Below are 18,794 nucleotides of genomic sequence, written 5' to 3'. Positions count from 1 at the left end.
GCAGAGCCCTGAAGCATCAGGCCTCCTGTCTCTCAACGTCCTGGGCCAACTTCGAGTCCCGCAGGAGAGACACCATCCTCGGGGACCCCAGTGACCCCCCTCCTCAGGGAGATTTTTGCTCCTTTGAGGAAGGCCCCCCCTTCTCACCCAAACGCTGATTCCCCCGGATATGGTGGACTCGGCAATCACTAGCGCAAACCAGTTGCTGCACAACAGAGCCATCGAGAGAACAGCCGTCCCTAGCTCGAGGCCAAGAACCACCCCCCCATCGACACCTCGGTCCTCTCAGACGCAGAGGCAGCCTTTTCATTTTCCTAAGCGGGAAGACAGGCCCCACCCCCATTCGAAGTCGAAAGCCCAGACAGGACAGCCCCGCCCCTTTCCCAATAGAGAACAGGGCCGCAAACACCATAGAGGCTCCGGACCCCAACGCAGGAAATTCTAGGAACTCGCCTGCCCTCCCGCACAGGATAGGAGGTTGCCTCTCTCTCTACTGGAGAGAATGGGAGGTTGCCGGGGCGGAGGACTGGACCATCCAGGTCATCAAGGCAGGTTATCGCCTTCCTTTTCACACCTTCCCCAGCCTCTCCCCCTATCCCATCCAAGTCAGCAACTACCATCCGGACTCGGATCGCGGGCGGGCCCTAGCGGAGGAAATCTCCGCTCTGCTCCAGAAAGGAGCTCTCGAGGAAGTCTCGACTCCGGACCCGGGGTTCTACTCAAGGCTATTCCTCGTAGCAAAGGCAACAGGGGGGTGGAGACCAGTCATCGATCTGTCTCCTCTCAACAAGTTCCTTTCCCTGACGAAGTTCCGGATGGACACCCCAGAGGCTGTAAGGGCGTCTATTAGGGAAGGGGACTTCATGGTGTCGCTGGACCTCCAGGACGCCTATTTCCAAATACCTGTGCATCCCTCATCCAGAAAATTCCTCCGCTTCGTCCACAAGGGCACCACCTTTCAATTCACCTGCCTATGCTTCGGCCTCTCCACAGCACCCCAAGTCTTCACCAGAGTGTTCAAACTCGTCTCAGCGTGGTCCCACTCCAGAGGAATTCGCCTACTCCGTTACCTGGACGATTGGCTGATCCTGGCACAGTCCGCCCAGCTATGCCGCGACCACCTGGGAACGGTCCTAGCCTTCATCCGCAAATTGGGCTCTATAGTCAACCAGACGAAGTCGGATTTCATCCCACGACAGAGAGTCACGTACCTGGGTATGGTTCTGGACTCCTCCCTCATGAAGGCCTTCCCAGCAGAGAAGAGAATCCGGAATCTCACTTCTCTTGTCGTACAAGCACTATCGACCGGGTTCCTGACGGCGAAACAGTGCCAAATCCTCCTGGGCCATATGGCCTCCGTCGAGAGGTTAATTCCCAGGAGCAGACTACAAATGCGACCTCTACAGTGGCTCCTCAAGTCCCAGTGGTCCCCGCTAAGGGGTCAAACCCGCCAACACATCACCCTTACCAGAGCAGTCAAGGACTCTCTTCTCTGGTGGAAGGACCCGTGCAACCTGCTCGGGGGGATGCCCCTCGGCCCATCTCCCCCCGAAGTCCTCCTCTTCTCCGACGCCTCCAAGGAGGGCTGGGGGGCCCACCTCAACGACGATCACGTCAGCGGTTCCTGGTCCAGTCGAGCGGACGGCCCATATCAACTGGCTAGAGCTGAAAGCGGTGTCCCGCAAGGATCGGTACTGGCCCCGATCATGTTCGCCGTATACATTAATGACATGAATGAAGGTGTGGAGTGCTATATGAATTTTTTTGCAGATTATGCAAAATTACTTAGGAAGGTAGAAACGGAAGAGGACTGCAACTCACTGCAACAAGACCTGGACACGATATGGAATTGGACTCAAAAGTGGAAAGTGAAATTTAATATAAAGAAATGCAGTAAAATGGAATTTGGAAAGAGTAAAAACAGAATATCAAAAGAATACAGAATTGGAGAAGAAAAAATAAAAAAAGCAAACTCTGAAAAAGATCTTGGAGTGATGATTGGAAAGGACATGAAACCTGATAAGCATATAAACAAAATATTCGGAGAAACCTACAACTTATTGAGATCCATCAAAGTGGCATTTACTTATATGGATGAAGAAATGATAAAGAAAATACTAACTACACTAATAAGACCAAAACTTGAGTACACAGCATCACTTTGGACACCCAGCACCAAAAAGAATATTAAGAAACTAGAAAGATTACAAAGAGCGACAACCAAACTAGCACCGACTCTCGCCGAACTAACATATCAACAAAGACTATCCAAACTGAACCTACCAACACTGGAACAAAGAAGCGAAAGAGGAGATTTGCTGACTATCTACAGAATAATGAAAGGAATGGAAGTTTTAGACAGGAATGTCCTGTTAGTGTGGGACAACGGTAAAACGAGAGGACACGAAAAAAAACTGAAAAAAGATAGTTATAGAAAAAACTTGAAAAGGAACAGTTTCCCACACACAGCGATTAATACATGGAACAAATTAGACAACAAAACAGTATGTGCAAACACTATACAACATTTTAAGATAAAACTTGATGCGGAGAGATACAAAGAAGGGTCACCACGAGCATAGCTCCCCTCCCGTATATTACAACTAGGTAAATACAACTAGGTAAGTTGGAACAAGTTAGATGAGAAAGTGGTGTGTGCAAAAACAATACACGAATTTAAAAATACATACATACATACATATACCAAGGCTTTTTCCCCCTTACAAGGGGGGTAACCAAAAAGAAAAAGGCATAAAATCATTCCCACCCATTCCATCCCTGAATACACTCCACACCCCTCCACCCTCCCTCTTATCTTAGCACCTCCTGAATGATGGGTCATCCCTGCACCTTGTCCACTGCCCTGGGTCAGAAGCAGTGTCGCAAGACACAGCACATCCACAACAAGGCCGCTTCATTAAATCGGCGACCGCCCCTCTCCGTCCCCCCATTGCATAAAATGAGAGGACGGGGAGAAATCCCTTCGGGCTGCTTCAAATATTGCTCACACATACTACCTCACCCCCCATCCACCCGCCCATTCCACCTCATGCAATCACATCATCATCCATATACAACCATTCTCCATTCACCCGTCTTCTGTCCTCTCCCGTCCTTCCTCAACAGACATTCCCCTCTTCCCCAAAGCCCCCTTCACCCCATCCATCCACCTCATCCTAGGACGTCCCCTCATGTTCACTCCCTCCACATCTGCCTTCCACACCTCTTTTACTAGTCTTTCTTCACTCATTCTTTCCTAATATTCTTTCATCAACCCTATCTCCCAGCTCCTTTTCCACCCTTGTTCTCCTCCTCACCTCCTCATTGCTCACTCTATCTAGCCTAGTAACCCCCATCATACTTCTCAGACACCTCATCTCAAAAATAGTTTAGATAAAATGAGATATGAAGACGGGACACCACGAGCATAGTAACCCCCATCATACTTCTCAGACACCTCATCTCAAAAATAGTTTAGATAAAATGAGATATGAAGACGGGACCCCACGAGCATAGCTCCCCTTCCCGTAAAATACAACTAGGTAAATACACACACACACACACACATATATATATATATATATATATATATATATATATATATATATATATATATGTGTGTGTATATATATATAGATATATATATGTGTATATATATATATATATATATATATATATATATATATATATATATATATATACACATATACACACATATAAAGACAAAGACAAAGAACCACAGCTTCCTTACCTCAGAAGCCATACTAGCGAAGAAATAGAAGAGTGTATATGCCATGAGCTGGTTGTAGTAGATTGATGTCAGAAGAGACAACACCACCATGGCCACACCAACACCTGCAGCCAAAGGTATAGTCAACAAGAGCCACAAAATAATAAGTATATCTCTATAGCTGAAATTACATAGGTTTTTGTTTATAATAAAAAAAATTGACTTGCGTTTAACAAAAATTATCATAGTTTTGAATTCACTTACAATTTTAACTTGGCCTATACCAACTTCTAAGCTATTCCATGAAAGCTGTGTTTTTTAACACCCTTTCCATAGTTTTTTTTTTTTTTTTTTTGCATGACATCATGACTCTTCTATCCCAGACTGAGATATCTTCTCTGTCACTTTTATCTATTCATGTTAATGACCTGAACATTACTATTAAGTCACCTCATTTCTCTTCATTCATTGATGCAAACTAAGTGTGTATGGATAACAAAGATCTAATTTCACACTCATTTATTATATAGCAAATGTATTCTCATTATTTTAAAAAATAATGTTTGACATTATATATGTATAAAAAATATACAGACTTCTTTGCCTGCACTATCTACTGCCTAAAGACATACTTCGACTCTTAATATGATGTACTATACAAATTTGATCCTGGCTAATGCCAGATAATTTTATTTAGCAGAATGAACATCTCCATTGGAATGGAATTAATATTGTCTCTATTTAACATGTCTGGCATGGTGATTTACATTATAGACTTCTTTTAAGCTGTCACACAACATGATTTACCTGAGGGAATGTTATAGCTCAAGGTAATTCCTTTGCTATGGCAATACACCTTTAGACTTTATTCTTGAAAATTTCTTATAATTTACCATATTTTCCGGCTTAAAATGCGCATCGGGTTATAATGCACAACGATACACTTCGTTATCTCAGTACACAGATAGCGCTCACCGACGTATAACGCGCATGCCCCAAGAACCAATTTTAGTTCCACATCTCAACGTTGGTCCCTTAGTTTGTAGGAAATATGATCTAAAAAAGTTTGAAAGTAAAATATACAGAAAAATTTCGGGATTTTTACAGAAAATGTTCATTTTATATCTTGAGGAAATAATTCGTCTTTACCATTTTTTATTTAATACTGAAACAAACTACAGACTGTTTCGTTTTAGCTTTGAACCTGCAATGACAGTGGTGAAATAGGACAGTCTCTCATCGAGGTGACATTTAGTTAATATAACTCCCGAAAGAGGGTGTTGTAGTCAGGTGTTTGACACGAGTCTATGAACGGCCGCAACATAATTTGTACCATACCTAAAGTGAAGCAACAAAGCCAACAAAAATTCAAACTAGGATGCTGTGAACATGGGCAAATATCATGAATATTGATCATGTTTCATGGTGTTTAGGCCTATTTAAACATGAAAAATAAGATTCAATAGATACCTACCTATACCAAATATTTATATACGGTAGCCCATGCTGGCGTATTCTTTCATGTCACCATGGTTGTTGTTCTTGTTCTCACGGAACGTCACGGAGAAATGTGCCGTCCCGACTTTGTGGCGGCCAACAGCGTTACGTTGTTGTGAAAAAAATTACACACACAGCCGCAGAATTTTTATCGTAGGCCGTAGATAATGCGCACCAACGGATAACGTGCACCCCCCATTTTTAGGCCCTTCCAACAGAAAAAAGTCGTGCACCATACGCCGGAAAATACGGTACTCGGTTTATTGGATTGCACCATAGGAAATGGGTTAAAAATTCATAGGCAAATGAACACTAAGTAATGAAATGTTCAAATAATCAAACTGCTGTGCTTGTAGTAGAAATCAATATATACACAAAAATAATCCCTTTACAGTTTAAACTCATTTACAGGTGGAGGTAAAACATACATTTTAAAAAGAAACTATCCAGACACACATCAATGATTTTAAAGCTAAGTTTAGTAACTGGAGATACAAAGATGGGATCTTGTTAGTATAACTCCAATCCTATATATTACAATTAGACAAATACAAACAAATTGAAGGAATGAAAACTGAATCAAGCTGAATAAGGCTTCAATATACATGAATCACAGACCCACCAGCCATAACTGGCGCACATCGCCACACATTGAGGGGTCCCAGTTGACTGTACTGTCCAATGGCTGTCTCCATCAAATACATTGGTTTGCCAATCAGCACCAGCAGAATGATATAAGGAACCAGGAAGGCAGCTGCAAAGAAAAATGGAATTATAACCAGATGAGAAAACTGAAAAAAGATTTGAAGAGTATTACTAAAATGATGCACACTATCATTTCTCTGGCAAAGAACAAATAAGTACTATGTTGGAGGACTGAATACTCCCTCAACTCTGATGAATAACTTCTATTTGGCTAACAAAATAAGATTGCCAAGGCCCTCACACGAGATTTCAGTCTTGGGTTATACTAGTGAAGACAAGAAATTCCTAAAAAATTCCCTAAGCATGAGTTTGAGGTTTCCAGTCATGGAGAAACATTATTACTACATCAGCTTACCTCCACCATTTTCAAATGCCAAGTAGGGGAATCGCCAGACATTGCCAAGACCAACTGACAAACCAATGCAGGATAACACAAATTCGGCTTTAGACCCCCAGTGGCCTCTACTTTCTTGTTGTGCTTCATCTGCATCTACAGACAGAGGCCGTGGTGTTGCACGCGTGCCAGACTTATTGGAAGGGACCTAATGAGTACATTGTAGGATTAATCAGCTTCAAACTGACATATCTAGGTTAGTTATTTTATTATCAACAAACAAGGGGATATAACCTAAATGGTTTGGTAATGATAACATCATTATTGTAAGATGTTAGCAGTTGATGCTCTGGGAAGTTTCATACACATAAAGGAATTTAATTTTCAAGCTTTTAGTGTCAATAAATATACAAATAATCACACAGTTCAAACCAAATGATGGCCAAGCTTTTTCATGGATATGAAATCACATATAGAATTTATTTTTATCTTATAACATGTTTTTATTTTAGAACATTTATATGTAAAACCAGAGGTGGGTGCAATTTGAAAAAAATTGAAATCTGATTAGCCATTACTGGTTTACTGGCTTGTCAAGTCCAATTTGATTATCTGATTCTGGTGCCAAAAAAATCTAAGTCCAATTAGCGATTATCCAATTAGATTCTTTTTAAGCAATTCAATATTTTTAAAGGCAACTCAATATTTTTAAAGTGATTTTCAATGTCTCTAAAGGGAATTTAATGCTTTTTTACCCTAAATATGCCATTTTTAACTAATATAAAAAGAAACCAAGCTTTAAGATAAAAAATAAACATTTTATTTTAACTAAGATACAAAAAAATATATAAAAGTGTGAATAGAATAGAATAGAATAAAATAGAAAATATTTACTTGAAATATATATAGAAAAATTAAGAAATTGTTATTGCAAAAAAACAAAGATATGACATCGACCTGGATTAATCACAAATCGCCTTAAATTTTTGGCAGTCCGATTGTGATTATCCGATTCATTTGGCAGGGGGTATGATTCAATTATCCAATTTGAAAATACGAATCCAATTTATTGGATAATTGGACTTCTGAATCAGACCGCCCACCTCTGTGTAAGACTTATGAATTAGGCAATATGATTGGAAAACATGGATATGAATTGACAAATAGCATAACATATACAGATAATACTGTTTTGCTTAGAGACAAAGGAAGGGCTGCAAAGGCCTGTGAACCAATTTAGGAAGATTTGTTGAAGGAAAAAAATTAAAAACATGTATAAAAATATAACAAAGTAAGAAATGACAGGACTCATGAATGGACAGGAGTGCAGGTGGAATTGGGAGGAAGTGTAGAATAGGACAACCTGAGGTGGTTTGGTCATGTCAAGAGAATTAACAAGAATAGATATCTTTGAAAAAAATCATGAATTTGCAGTGTTGGGGAGTAGACCAAGGAAACTTTAGGTAGATGGAGTAAGCAAAGCCGTAAGAGCTCATGGTCAGGATGCTGAACACATGAAAATGTGAATGTGTGACAAAAATGAGTTAGAAAAGAATATAGACTAAAGCAATGATCTGTTCCATTGGGAATCAATGGCAGTAGCATTGGGGAAATAATGAGGCACAATTTTTGCATCATCTAATCAGGAAAGCAGAAGAGAAGTAAGAATGTTCTTCTCCCATGCCTAGCTATCTTGCTTTGTAGGTAATGGCATATAAGCAATAGAAAGCATATAGTAAAGAAGCAGAGATGGTACAAGGCACTGCAACATAGAGTAAAAACAAAATTACCATTTCAAATACCAGTTACAGGAACCAGAATATGTAATAAGCCATGTTCTGTTCCCTACCATTGGAATCTAAGACAGGTGTTAAGAACTTGAAGACCATTGAGATTATTGTATCATGGTGAGCAGAGATTGCTTGGAACTTGGCAGTTCAGACTGACAGGCATCTACTTACTGTTTCAAAAGAAAATGTTTAATCAAGTAAATAATATAAATTGTGTTGGAATTTAAGAAATACTACATGCACAGCTTTGTATCCTTTATTATGAATGTAGAATGTCTTTTGATCCATATCCTTCTTCAAAGAAACTTTGTCTTCCAAATGTATTCACATTTTCTCTTTTGTCTGGACACCACTGATCACAAATGTTCATTTTCTACTGAAAAAAGACAACCAATCTTGAACAAAGGTAATTCAGAATGTATAAGAAAATATTGACTATCTGAACTAGAAAAAAAATTATACTTACGCGGTGTGACACTGCTATAAGTAGATGAGAAATGTTTAGTATGTACAGTCATGTTCAAAAGCTAATTAACTACTTCATAGTATTTCAATTATTTTCATACAGGAAGGAGGTAGGGGTGAGTGAAGAAAGGCTGAGTATAAATGATACTGTGATGCAAAGATGGGAGGGGGGAGTAGGGAGTGGTTATGTGTGAATGATATTTTGATGCAGCCCGAAGTGATTTCTCCCTGTCTTTTCTGTTTTCTGTATGAGGGGACAGAGAGTGTGTGTGTGTGTGGGGGGGGGGAATATAGGGATGACCTTTCATCCATGAGGAGCTAAGATGAGGGGAATGGAAGGGTAATAGTTGGGAGTAGGTATGTGCCTTTTGATTGGCTACCTCCTTTAGATGGGGGGAAAAACTCCTTAGTAGATAGACAGATATATAGAATATATTTTACCATACAATGTACATATAGAAATACATATAAAACTTATATATGAATAGTGAAACCCACAAGGTGGTTAAAAGACATGTTACTGAGTGCATGAAGCACAGTATCTATTTGAAGTTAGACTGCTACAGCACATTAAGTAATACTGCATTTATGTGCATTAATGTAAGCTAATACATATCTGACCATTGCATCTTCCCTTTTATATTGCTAAACACAATTTACCTAGCTACACATTTCTCTTTGAAGTTCTTTTTCTTAGTAATTGCCAATTGGAATCTATTGGTCACTATCTCAGCTTGCTTTTCAGCTTCATCAAATCCTTAAACATCAATATTTCCATTAAATTTGGTCTCAATAAAACACATTATATATGGGTCAATCTATGAATAATTGTCAGCTGATATAATTGTCTCCATCTGTGTATCCCCCTTTTAAATTCTACTCAATCATTTCTCCTTCTTCCTCCTCTAGTTCTTTCAACACCACTTTCTAAGTTTCTGATCTATGACACCCCAATTAATACTATATTTTGCTTTGTCCTCTTTTCATTTTTTCCTTGGGTCACAGACTAGCTCTTGTTTTTCTTTTCTTCTCCTGTTGTATTCGTTTTTACCACAAGATGCATGGCAAGAAGATGATTCTCTTATACTGTTTTGAAGGACCACCACTTACAGATATGCAGCCAAGGTATGAAATACATAGCCAAAACAAATACAACATTATAAAAATCAAGTCTGCAGATCTAAGGAAATTCCTTGAAGTAGATTTGAGGGAATTCACAGACACAAGAACTTCTAAAAATGAAGTGTGGAAGAATTTGTGCATGGAAAACTGGAGACAAAAAAAGAACAACAGGATAAAGGAAAAATAGAAATAAATACACAAGAATCCAAAAGAATGGAAGAAACCTTGAAAAAATCTATAATTGATAACTGTAAACCTGAACCTAAATTACTGAAGTACATGAGACTTACCGTAGGTTAGTCGAGATGTGCTTCTGGTTTTATGAAGCAAATCAATTCTGTTGAAGGGTAAGCATTCATATGAGATACGCTTCGCCCAGCCGGTCCAACAGTCTTTGAATAATACGAGCACCCACATGATAACCTGGAGCTTGATTGTTTTGTAATGGAGAGATTCCCAGTTGGTTATGTGTAAGGGGAGGAGAGGAGGGCATATGAATGCTTACCCTTCAGCAGAATTGATTTGCTTCATAAAACCAGAAGCACATCTCAACTAACCTACGGTAAGTCTCATGTACTTCAGTAATTTTATATCAGCAAATCACAATTCTGCTGAGGGTTCGCAAACATATGAGATTTTGAAGACATGTGGGTGTCGTGCCTCAGAAGTTCTTAGGCAGGTGAAGTTGGGGCTGTTCCCCAATTCTTTCATTTCAAATTTAGTGTGCCCAAGCTAATCCAGTACTGCATCTTGGAATGGGTCTCCCTCCTGTACAATTTCCTTGTTGTAGTGTTTGGCAAAGGTCGATTCTCTTGACCATCCAGCTTTGGACATGATGTGGTGTATAGGTACGGACATGGATCTAGCTTGAGAGGCAGCAGCCGAGCGGACACTGCTCGTTGTGTATTTGGTAAAGTCAATTCCAGAGATAGTAAGTACATGCTTGATCCATCTTGCAATTGTGTCTCTTGATACCGGCTTGTGCGGTTTGATGAAGCTTATGAGGAGTCTTCCATCCTTCTTCCCTGTCTCGTCTCGGAGGTGTTTCATTTTTTCCAGATATGTGCGCAGTCCTGCACACACACAAACTTTCGTCCTTAGTGTAGGGAAAGAACTTCACAGACTGAATGTTAAATCCAGGGCAACATTGTTTAATGTTGTCCCCTAACCAGACTGAAATAGCTTCTTCCTTTATGCTTATATTCTTGAGTACTAGTAAGTGTAGGGTCTGAACTCTGTCAGCTTGTGTGCCATCAGCATTACTAGTTTGAGTGTAAGTTCTTTCAGTGGGAGAGACTGTAAGGGTTCCAACTGTTTCAGTTTTGTTAATACAGGTTTGACATCCCAGGTGTCCTTATATCTAGGCATTGAAGGCCTCAGGTTGAAAACTCCCCTCATTAACCTGATGACTAGGGGATGGTTGCCTGCCCTGCATCCGTCCACAACTATCCCCAGCGAGGATAGGGCCCCCCTTGCCATGTTAATACTGTTGTAACCCACACCTCTGGAAAGTTTCTGTTAAGAAGTTTATGACGTCAGTTACAATGGGAGTAGTGGGATTGATGTCCCGTCTATGACAAAATTGTGCCCACCTGTTGATATGTGATCTGTATTGTTTGCTAGTTCCGGGTTTCCATGATGCCAAGATAAGGTCAGTACCTTTTTCAGATATGCCTCATTCTCGCAGGCTTTCCCGGAAAGTAGACAGGCCATCAATCTGGTATGGGACATGATGGGATGTTCTTCCGTCGACAGGGGCCACACCAGCACTTTCTTTCTCCTCATTATGATTCTTGGATCTTCTACGAGCAGCCTGAGTAGTGCTCCCATCCAGGGCTGTGATGTCCAAAATGGAATGATCATCCAACCTCTGGCCCCTTCTGCTCTTAACTTCTGCAGGCATCTAGTAATCAGGGAGAAAGGGGGGAAAATGTAGATGAAACCTAATGTTGCCCAATTAAGGTTGAATGCATCACAATAATTTGATTCTGGGTCTGGCCTCCAGGAGCAAAACTGGGGCTCTTGTTTGTTCAACCTAGATGCAAATAGATCAATGTTGGGTGTGCCAAAAATGATGCTTAATTTCTTAAAAAAATTCTCATCCAACTTCCATTCATGTCTGTCATTGAAGTTCCTGGATGCTGTATCAGCTAAAGTATTATCACTCCCAGGAATGTAGGAACATGTGATCCAGGCATCATTGTTTAGACACCAGTTCCAAATATCAGAGGAGACATTGTTACATGCTACCGACTTAGTGCCTCCCATATCACTGATGTAGTTAACTGTTGTAGTGTTGTCACAGAAAACTTTGATGTGCTTTCCTCTGACCTCATTTGCAAAAGATTTTAATGTAAGGAGCACAGCTATGAGTTCCCGGGTATTAATGTGAAGCTTCTTTTCCTCTGACATCCATCTTCTATTGACTGACTGATGATTTATGCAGCCACCCCAACCTAAGTCTGAAGCATCTGAGTATAAGACAATTTCAGGAGTTGGGTGAATTATTCACCTATGTTGGGTCTCAACATGTTTGATCCATCAAGTCAGGTCCGTTTTAATTTCGTCGGTACATACATACATACATATACCAAGGCTTTTTCCCCCTTCCAAGAGAGGTAGCCAAAAAGGGAAAGGCATAAAAACACTCCCACCCATTTCATCCCTAAATACACTCCACACCCCTCCCACCCTTCCTCTCATCTGAGCACCTCCTGGATGACGGGTCATCCCTGCACCCTGCCCACCGCCCTGGGTCAGAAGCAGTGTCGCAAGACACAGTACATCCACAGCAAGGCCGCTTCATTTAATCGGCGACCCCCCCTCTCCGTCCCCCTTTGCATATAAGGAGAGGACGGGGAGAAATCCCTTCGGGCTGCGTCAAAATTTACTCACACATACTACCCCACCCCCCACCCCCCCGACCATTCCTCCTCATGCAGTCACAACATCATCCATATACAACCATTCTCCACTCACCTCTGTCTTCCGTCCTCTCCCTTCCTTCCTCAACAGACATTCCCCTCTTCCCCAAAGCCCCCTTCACCCCATCCATCCACCTCATCCTAGGACGTCCCCTCATGTTCACTCCCTCCACATCTGCCTTCCATACCTCTTTTACTAGTCTTTCTTCACTCATTCTTTCCATGTGTCCAAACCATCCTAATATTCTTTCATCAACCCTATCTCCCAAATCCTTTTTCACCCCTGTTCTCCTCCTCACCTCCTCATTTCTCACTCTATCTAGCCTAGTAACCCCCACCATACTTCTCAGACACCTCATCTCAAACACATTCAAACTCCTTCTCTCTTCTTCTCTTATGTTCCACGTTTCTGCTCCATACAGTGCTGTTGGCACAATCACTCCTTCATACAGTCTCCTCTTCGCATCCATTCCCAAATGTCTATTTCTCATTACACTCTTTAAACCACCAAGGCATTTACTCGCTTCTCTCAATCTACATTCTACCTCCACCTTCACTCCACCTTTTCCTGCTACACTTGCACCCAAGTATCTAAAACTATCCACTTCCTCCAGTCGCTCTCCCTTAATGGGAGTGAGAAGAGCATGGAAGAAAGGGAGGCCTTTTGGATTTCGTCGGTGATCAACATTTTATCCTCAAAGTTCCCATAACTCCTTCGCAATGCTGTAATCTTTGCCGATTCAAGGTGACGATAGTGTAACTTTCCAAGTTCCACAGCTGGGAAGGCAGCAACTAGAAGCCCGATCACCCTGGCTACTTCTCTGATTTTGTCACTAGTCTAGCTATTAGTTGTTTACATCCAAGTAGAATTCTTTCTTTCCTACGTATTGGTAAGGTAACAATCTTTTTGTCCGAGTCAATGACATTGCCAAGGTATTCGATACTTTTAGTGGGTTCTTGTCTTCCCACTTCCAAACTTCCATGCGCCTGGCTTCCAGGATGGAAAGGGGGATTTGGCTGTGATTTTGCTTTTGAGTTTTTCCACCTCTTCAATTTGTCTTGCGGATTGCGAGAGGTCATCCCCAAACAGAAAGCGTGACATGGGCACTTTGTCAGAGCATAGGTGTGAGTACTTTTGATTTATTTCCCGTTTGATGTTAAAACGGCGAACCAAGTTGTTACGGTAGTTGGCATGACCTAACAGTGCCAGAGCACCATCGATCATGCCCACCTCATGGGCCACCACAGCGTTACCTTCATCCTGGGCCACTTTGTCAAGCACCGAAAGTGATTTGATGATGATGGAAGCTGTCTTAGTTATATCTTTATTGACTTCCTTCATGCAGTCTGCTTTTTTAGTGCCCTGTTTTAGCGCCTCCAAATTTTGCATATTGCACTCAACTGGGGATAAAGCAGGGCAATTACCGGGCCTCTTGGTACTCTCGTCCTCTGCAATTTCTTTATAGGTGTCCTCCCTCATGCTGTGGTCAAATATTTGATTGACCATGTCTGCTACATGTTTGGCAACATGTCCGGAGACTTCTTCAACTGGGCCAAAAGCCTTAGAGGACTGCATCAAAATACTGCCAATAGGGAAATCTTCATGCAACTCACCTTCTTCACTGCTGCTTCCGTCGGAGATAGAACCCAAAAAGTTACCTGGAGAGGGCGTAACAGGCCCTGCTTCCTTTTTGGTTGTCTAGCACAGATTTTGCAACGTTAAAACAGAAGCCCATTTTCGTGAGTAATTCAATGGTAGAATTAATGCAATCATAGCATCCAGAAAGAGAAGCACTGCTCATGGGAGCATCATCAATAAAGCTGGTGATGGTGAAGCCTTTTTCTCTTAAAGTAGCAAAGATAGGTTTCATGAGTTTGGTAGAAAGTCTGGGTCCTTCTGAGATTCCATTTGGGAGACAGGTGAACTGATAGACTTTGCCATACCATTGAAAGCAAAGGAATCTTTGCTGTTCTTCCACTATTCTAATAGAGTAGTAGGCATGTTTAAGATCCACAGATGCTATATAGTCCCCTTCATTTATCAGTCTGATAGCTTGTTCAAAGTTCTCCATTTTGATATGGATATAGGGAATGTGGTTGTTTAATTTTTTGTTCCGCCAGGCTAAAGTTATATTCCACATTCTCAAAACACAGGTAACCGATATCATTGACATTAATATTCAAGTGACAATGTTTGACTATGTCTAGAATATATGTATCACTAGTGACTTTTTCCCACTCATATACAAATCTGTGAAGGGAACCTGCCACAAAGTTGGTACTTGCCTGGTTTATTGTCGGGGAGTGCTGCGTCCCCTGCCTTTGGAGTTTTTTTTAATCCAAGGCCTGCCGAGCGTAGTAAGGCCTCTGGTCTCCCCTATGTCCTAGCCTCCGCTGTCCATAGGGTTGAACGCTTTTAGTTGATCCATATCACTCCTCAGTTCAGCGATGGCTTGCAGTACTGTGTGCCAAGGGGCTGAGGAGTCGTCATGTACTTGGAAAGCAGTAAGTTACATGGAGCCGTCGGGGGGCGGGGGAGGGGGGTTGCCATGTCTTTTAGACTTCGATGCGTAGCGCCAACGCGAGTATTTCTATCCCGATGGGAAGTACTGTTGCTTGACCTGCTTGATTTATGCATGTATTTGTGAGTATGTTGGTTTGTTTCTCCTTCGTGAGAGGAGGCGCCCGACTTCCTGCTTGTATGGGTATGCGTTTCGTCGGAAGACGACATAGCGGTTGTGACCGACGGAGTCGTATGTACGTTGTCGTATTTACCTGATAATTTAGTGAGTTTCGTTAAAACTCAAAATGAGAGCGTCGTAAACGCTTATAAGATGATACAATGAGCGTCGTAAACGCTTATTAATGATAAAGTGAGCGTCGGAAACGCTTATTAGATGAAATGAGCGTCGTAAGCGCTTATATTATACTGTATTGCAATTTGAGCGTCGTAAACGCTTATATTATATTGCAAATTGAGCGTCGTAAACGTTTATATTATATTGCAAATTGAGTGTCGTAAACGCTTATATTGCAAATTGAGCGTCGTAAACGCTTATATAATATTGCAAATTGAGCGTCATAAACGCTTATATTATATTGCAAATTGAGCGTCGTAAACATTCGAATGCCAGGTCAAGCACTATAGTCAGCGCAAGGAGAATTGGCCGATAAGGCGGGGCTAGGAGATTTCCCGGTGTTGCCACATGTGGGCATCCATGGCGAGAACGTGCATGTGGATGCAATGTTTTCTGAATGCAGTATGAGGGGGGCGGGGCCAGAGATTAGATGTAGCGGCACCGTCGCTCTCTCATGCACATATGCCATATCTAGACTTAAAGAAACGAAACCTTTGTATAGAAAACATTGCTTTGATTTTTACCTCAGTGGTGGTGTGACAAAAAATTATAATATAATCATATGAGGCAACATTATAAAATTATAAAATAGAATTATAAAATAAAATGAAATTATAGAATAATTATATGTGGCACCACAGGGGAACTCCCAGTGCTCCGCCCTAACGGCCAGATCTCAGTGCAACGGGTATAGTTAGCAGGGAACGGTTGAAATCTAGGTGCAACAGAGTAAACAATCTTGACAACAGTTCGGAACGGCAGCGCGTAAGCAACTGTTGGGCAGGCTGGGCGAAGCGTATCTCATATGTTTGCGAACCCTCAGCAGAATTGTGATTTGCTGATATAAAACTACTTTAAAAGTTCATCAATGATAACCTGAGACACATCAAAAGGATCACCAAGCAATAAGTATATTGAGAGGTCTATGTAGACTCATCTGTCTTCCATAGCTGAATTATTGAAAAAAAAATTTCAGTGAGTTTTCATTACAGAAAATTACTCTGGATGAAAATGGGGAGAATATGAATCTTGGGTTAAGAATATAAATGTGGAAGTGAAGGAAATATATAAACTACTAGACTTCTAAAGACACTACTGTAGGTGTGAAGAATGCCCCTGGATATGAAAGGATCTTCAACTAGATACATATCTAATATATAGAAAAAAGAATTGGTGGATACAATTCAAAGTGAGTTTCTTACAAGAAAAGTTAGTACCTATGGATTGGAAGAAGGGCAATGTGGTACCAATCTATATAGGAAGCAACAAAGAGGAAGCCCTCACTTACCTGTGCCATTGACCAGCATGACAACTAAATTATGTGAGAGAACTGAAGAAAACAAATGTATCATATATCTAAAGGAGTTGGACATCTTGGTAGACAACCAATTTTGACTTGGAAGTAGAAAATCATGTCTCAAACTGATAAGTTTTTATTCAAAGGTACTAGATGTGCTACAAGAGAGAGATGAAGTATGCTTATATAGACCTAGAGAAAACCATTCACAAGGTACTACACAAGCATCTATTGTGGAAACTGGAGCACAATGGATGACTTAAAAGAAGTCTCCTGGAATGTATGAAAGGCTTCATGAAAGACTACATGAGAATTGTTGTATGGAATAGGATGTAAGGATGGTCAGAAGTAACTAGCAGAGTCCTAAATAGGTCAGTGCTGGCACTTGTAATGTTATTGATTTATGTAAAGGATCATGAAGATAGCAAGTGAACAAATTGTTACAAAAAGACCTAAACAAATTTTATAACTTGTGTGAAGTATGAAAAAGTTAATTTCAACAAATAGAATTACAAAAAAAAAACTATGATGTACTTGATATGAAATGATACAACATCAAGAGTGAAAAAAGACAAGGACCTGAGAGTGATGGTTACAGAAAATTTGTCACCTGATGAACATGTTAACAAGATTTTGATGTAACAACTGTTGACAGACCCAAGAATGGGGTTTCATCTCATAGACAGAATAATAATAAAAAGAATTAGGAAACCTGCTATGTATGTGTAAAGATGTTAAACTGCCTATAAATATGGTAAAAAAAAAAGTCAAGTGTTTCATTAAGAATTTGAGTTAGATTATCAATGATGGTTTCATTGGTGCAGGCCATGCCACAACTTACAGTTCTGTGTCATGTGTAGTGTTAAAACATTCAGCAAACAAGGATGCAGCTATTTACCTGTTGACAAATTACCCAAGATAGTTTTCCATGAAAAAATTACACCTAAATTATCCAACTTGTATTTATTATAGTAGCCAAAATAGTTTCTTATGAAAAAATTAAACCTATGTTATTCAACTTGTATTGATTTACATTAGAAAGATATGATTAATGGTTAAACTATTGTTTGGAGGTAATCTTTCAGTAAACTACTATTATTACTAATCCAGCATTCCTCAGGTCCCAATGGTTCTGAACTAATGACATTTGACCTGCATATACATATGTACATGCATATAATTTATATAATATATATATATACATACATACATACATATGTAAGAGTAACCACTGGGAAAGAGGAACTAAATGAAGCAGAGCACTTTCATATGTTAGATCTTCAGTGCAAAGTACTTTGCACTGAAGATCTAATATACGAAAGTGCTCTACTTTATTTAGTTTCTCTTTCCCAGTGGTTACTCTTGCATAATTGAACACAAGTTACCAGTGTTTCTTATTAGTATTTATATATATATGTATATATATACATATATATATATACATATATATATATATACATATATATATATATATATATATACATACATACATACATATATATATATATATATACATATGTTGAGACATTCTGACAGGTTGATGTAAGCGGAATAGGAAACACAGGAGTCTTAGTCTTGAGTTTATTCCTGACTATTTTTGCAGGTATGCTTTTTCAAAGGAATAGGTTTACAAACGGGCTGTGGGCATTATATACATGGGGTGGACCTCACCACCTCCCCGAGTTACCATAGTTGGTGACGAGTGTGAACATCACATTGTGGCTAACGTAACAATGAAGAAATTTTTACAATTAAATATGATAACACTAATAACAAAGAAATTGTTAATAGTAAATGTAACAATAGTAATGATAACAATGATGACAAATATTTAAATAATAATAGTAACAATAATAATAACAAAAATGATAATAACAATACAATAGAAGTAATAATAATAATAATGATAATAATAACAATAAAATAAAAGTAATAATAATGATAATGATAATAATAATAAAAATAAAAATAATAAAAATATGATACTAATAACCAAGACCCCGACCCTAAGTAGATACCTTTTTCCCACTTCGGCCTACCTTCTCCAGCTTTCTTCCTTTCACTCTGACGTT

At 40.0% G+C, this 18,794-nt stretch overlaps 3 protein-coding genes across 6 annotated transcripts in view; all 3 read right to left on the bottom strand.

Moving 5' to 3' along the window:
- The window catches only part of LOC143041531 (sodium- and chloride-dependent glycine transporter 2-like), a 98,806-nt gene that overhangs the window by 79,590 nt on the left and 422 nt on the right, over nt 1–18,794 (bottom strand). The window contains exons 1-5 of one of the 4 annotated variants that reach the window (XM_076213517.1): nt 18,741–18,794; nt 8,116–8,226; nt 6,288–6,474; nt 5,850–5,981; nt 3,752–3,855 (exon numbers count right to left, since the gene is read on the bottom strand). The exon at nt 18,741–18,794 is cut by the window's right edge and continues 422 nt beyond it. In XM_076213517.1, the coding sequence (XP_076069632.1) occupies nt 3,752–3,855; nt 5,850–5,981; nt 6,288–6,474; nt 8,116–8,118 (426 nt within the window). In that variant the 5' untranslated portion in view covers nt 8,119–8,226; nt 18,741–18,794. Of the gene's footprint in view, nt 1–3,751; nt 3,856–5,849; nt 5,982–6,287; nt 6,475–8,056; nt 8,379–18,740 lie in introns of those variants that run through there. The other 3 variants (XM_076213518.1, XM_076213515.1, XM_076213516.1) reach the window with 3 other exon arrangements.
- LOC143041532 (uncharacterized) lies at nt 8,658–12,055 on the bottom strand. The gene has a single exon (XM_076213519.1). The coding sequence runs from the start codon at nt 12,053–12,055 to the stop codon at nt 11,183–11,185; it is 873 nt and encodes a 290-aa protein (XP_076069634.1). The 3' UTR covers nt 8,658–11,182.
- Nucleotides 14,223–14,639, bottom strand: LOC143041642 (uncharacterized). The gene has a single exon (XM_076213651.1). The coding sequence runs from the start codon at nt 14,637–14,639 to the stop codon at nt 14,223–14,225; it is 417 nt and encodes a 138-aa protein (XP_076069766.1).

The sequence above is a fragment of the Oratosquilla oratoria genome, chromosome 31, assembly GCF_046742065.1.
Source record: "Oratosquilla oratoria isolate Oo_2021 chromosome 31, ASM4674206v1, whole genome shotgun sequence".
In the NCBI taxonomy this organism is placed as follows: domain Eukaryota; kingdom Metazoa; phylum Arthropoda; class Malacostraca; order Stomatopoda; family Squillidae; genus Oratosquilla; species Oratosquilla oratoria.
The sequence above is the reverse complement of the archived record's forward strand: the minus strand, read 5'-3'. Positions and strand labels throughout refer to the sequence as shown.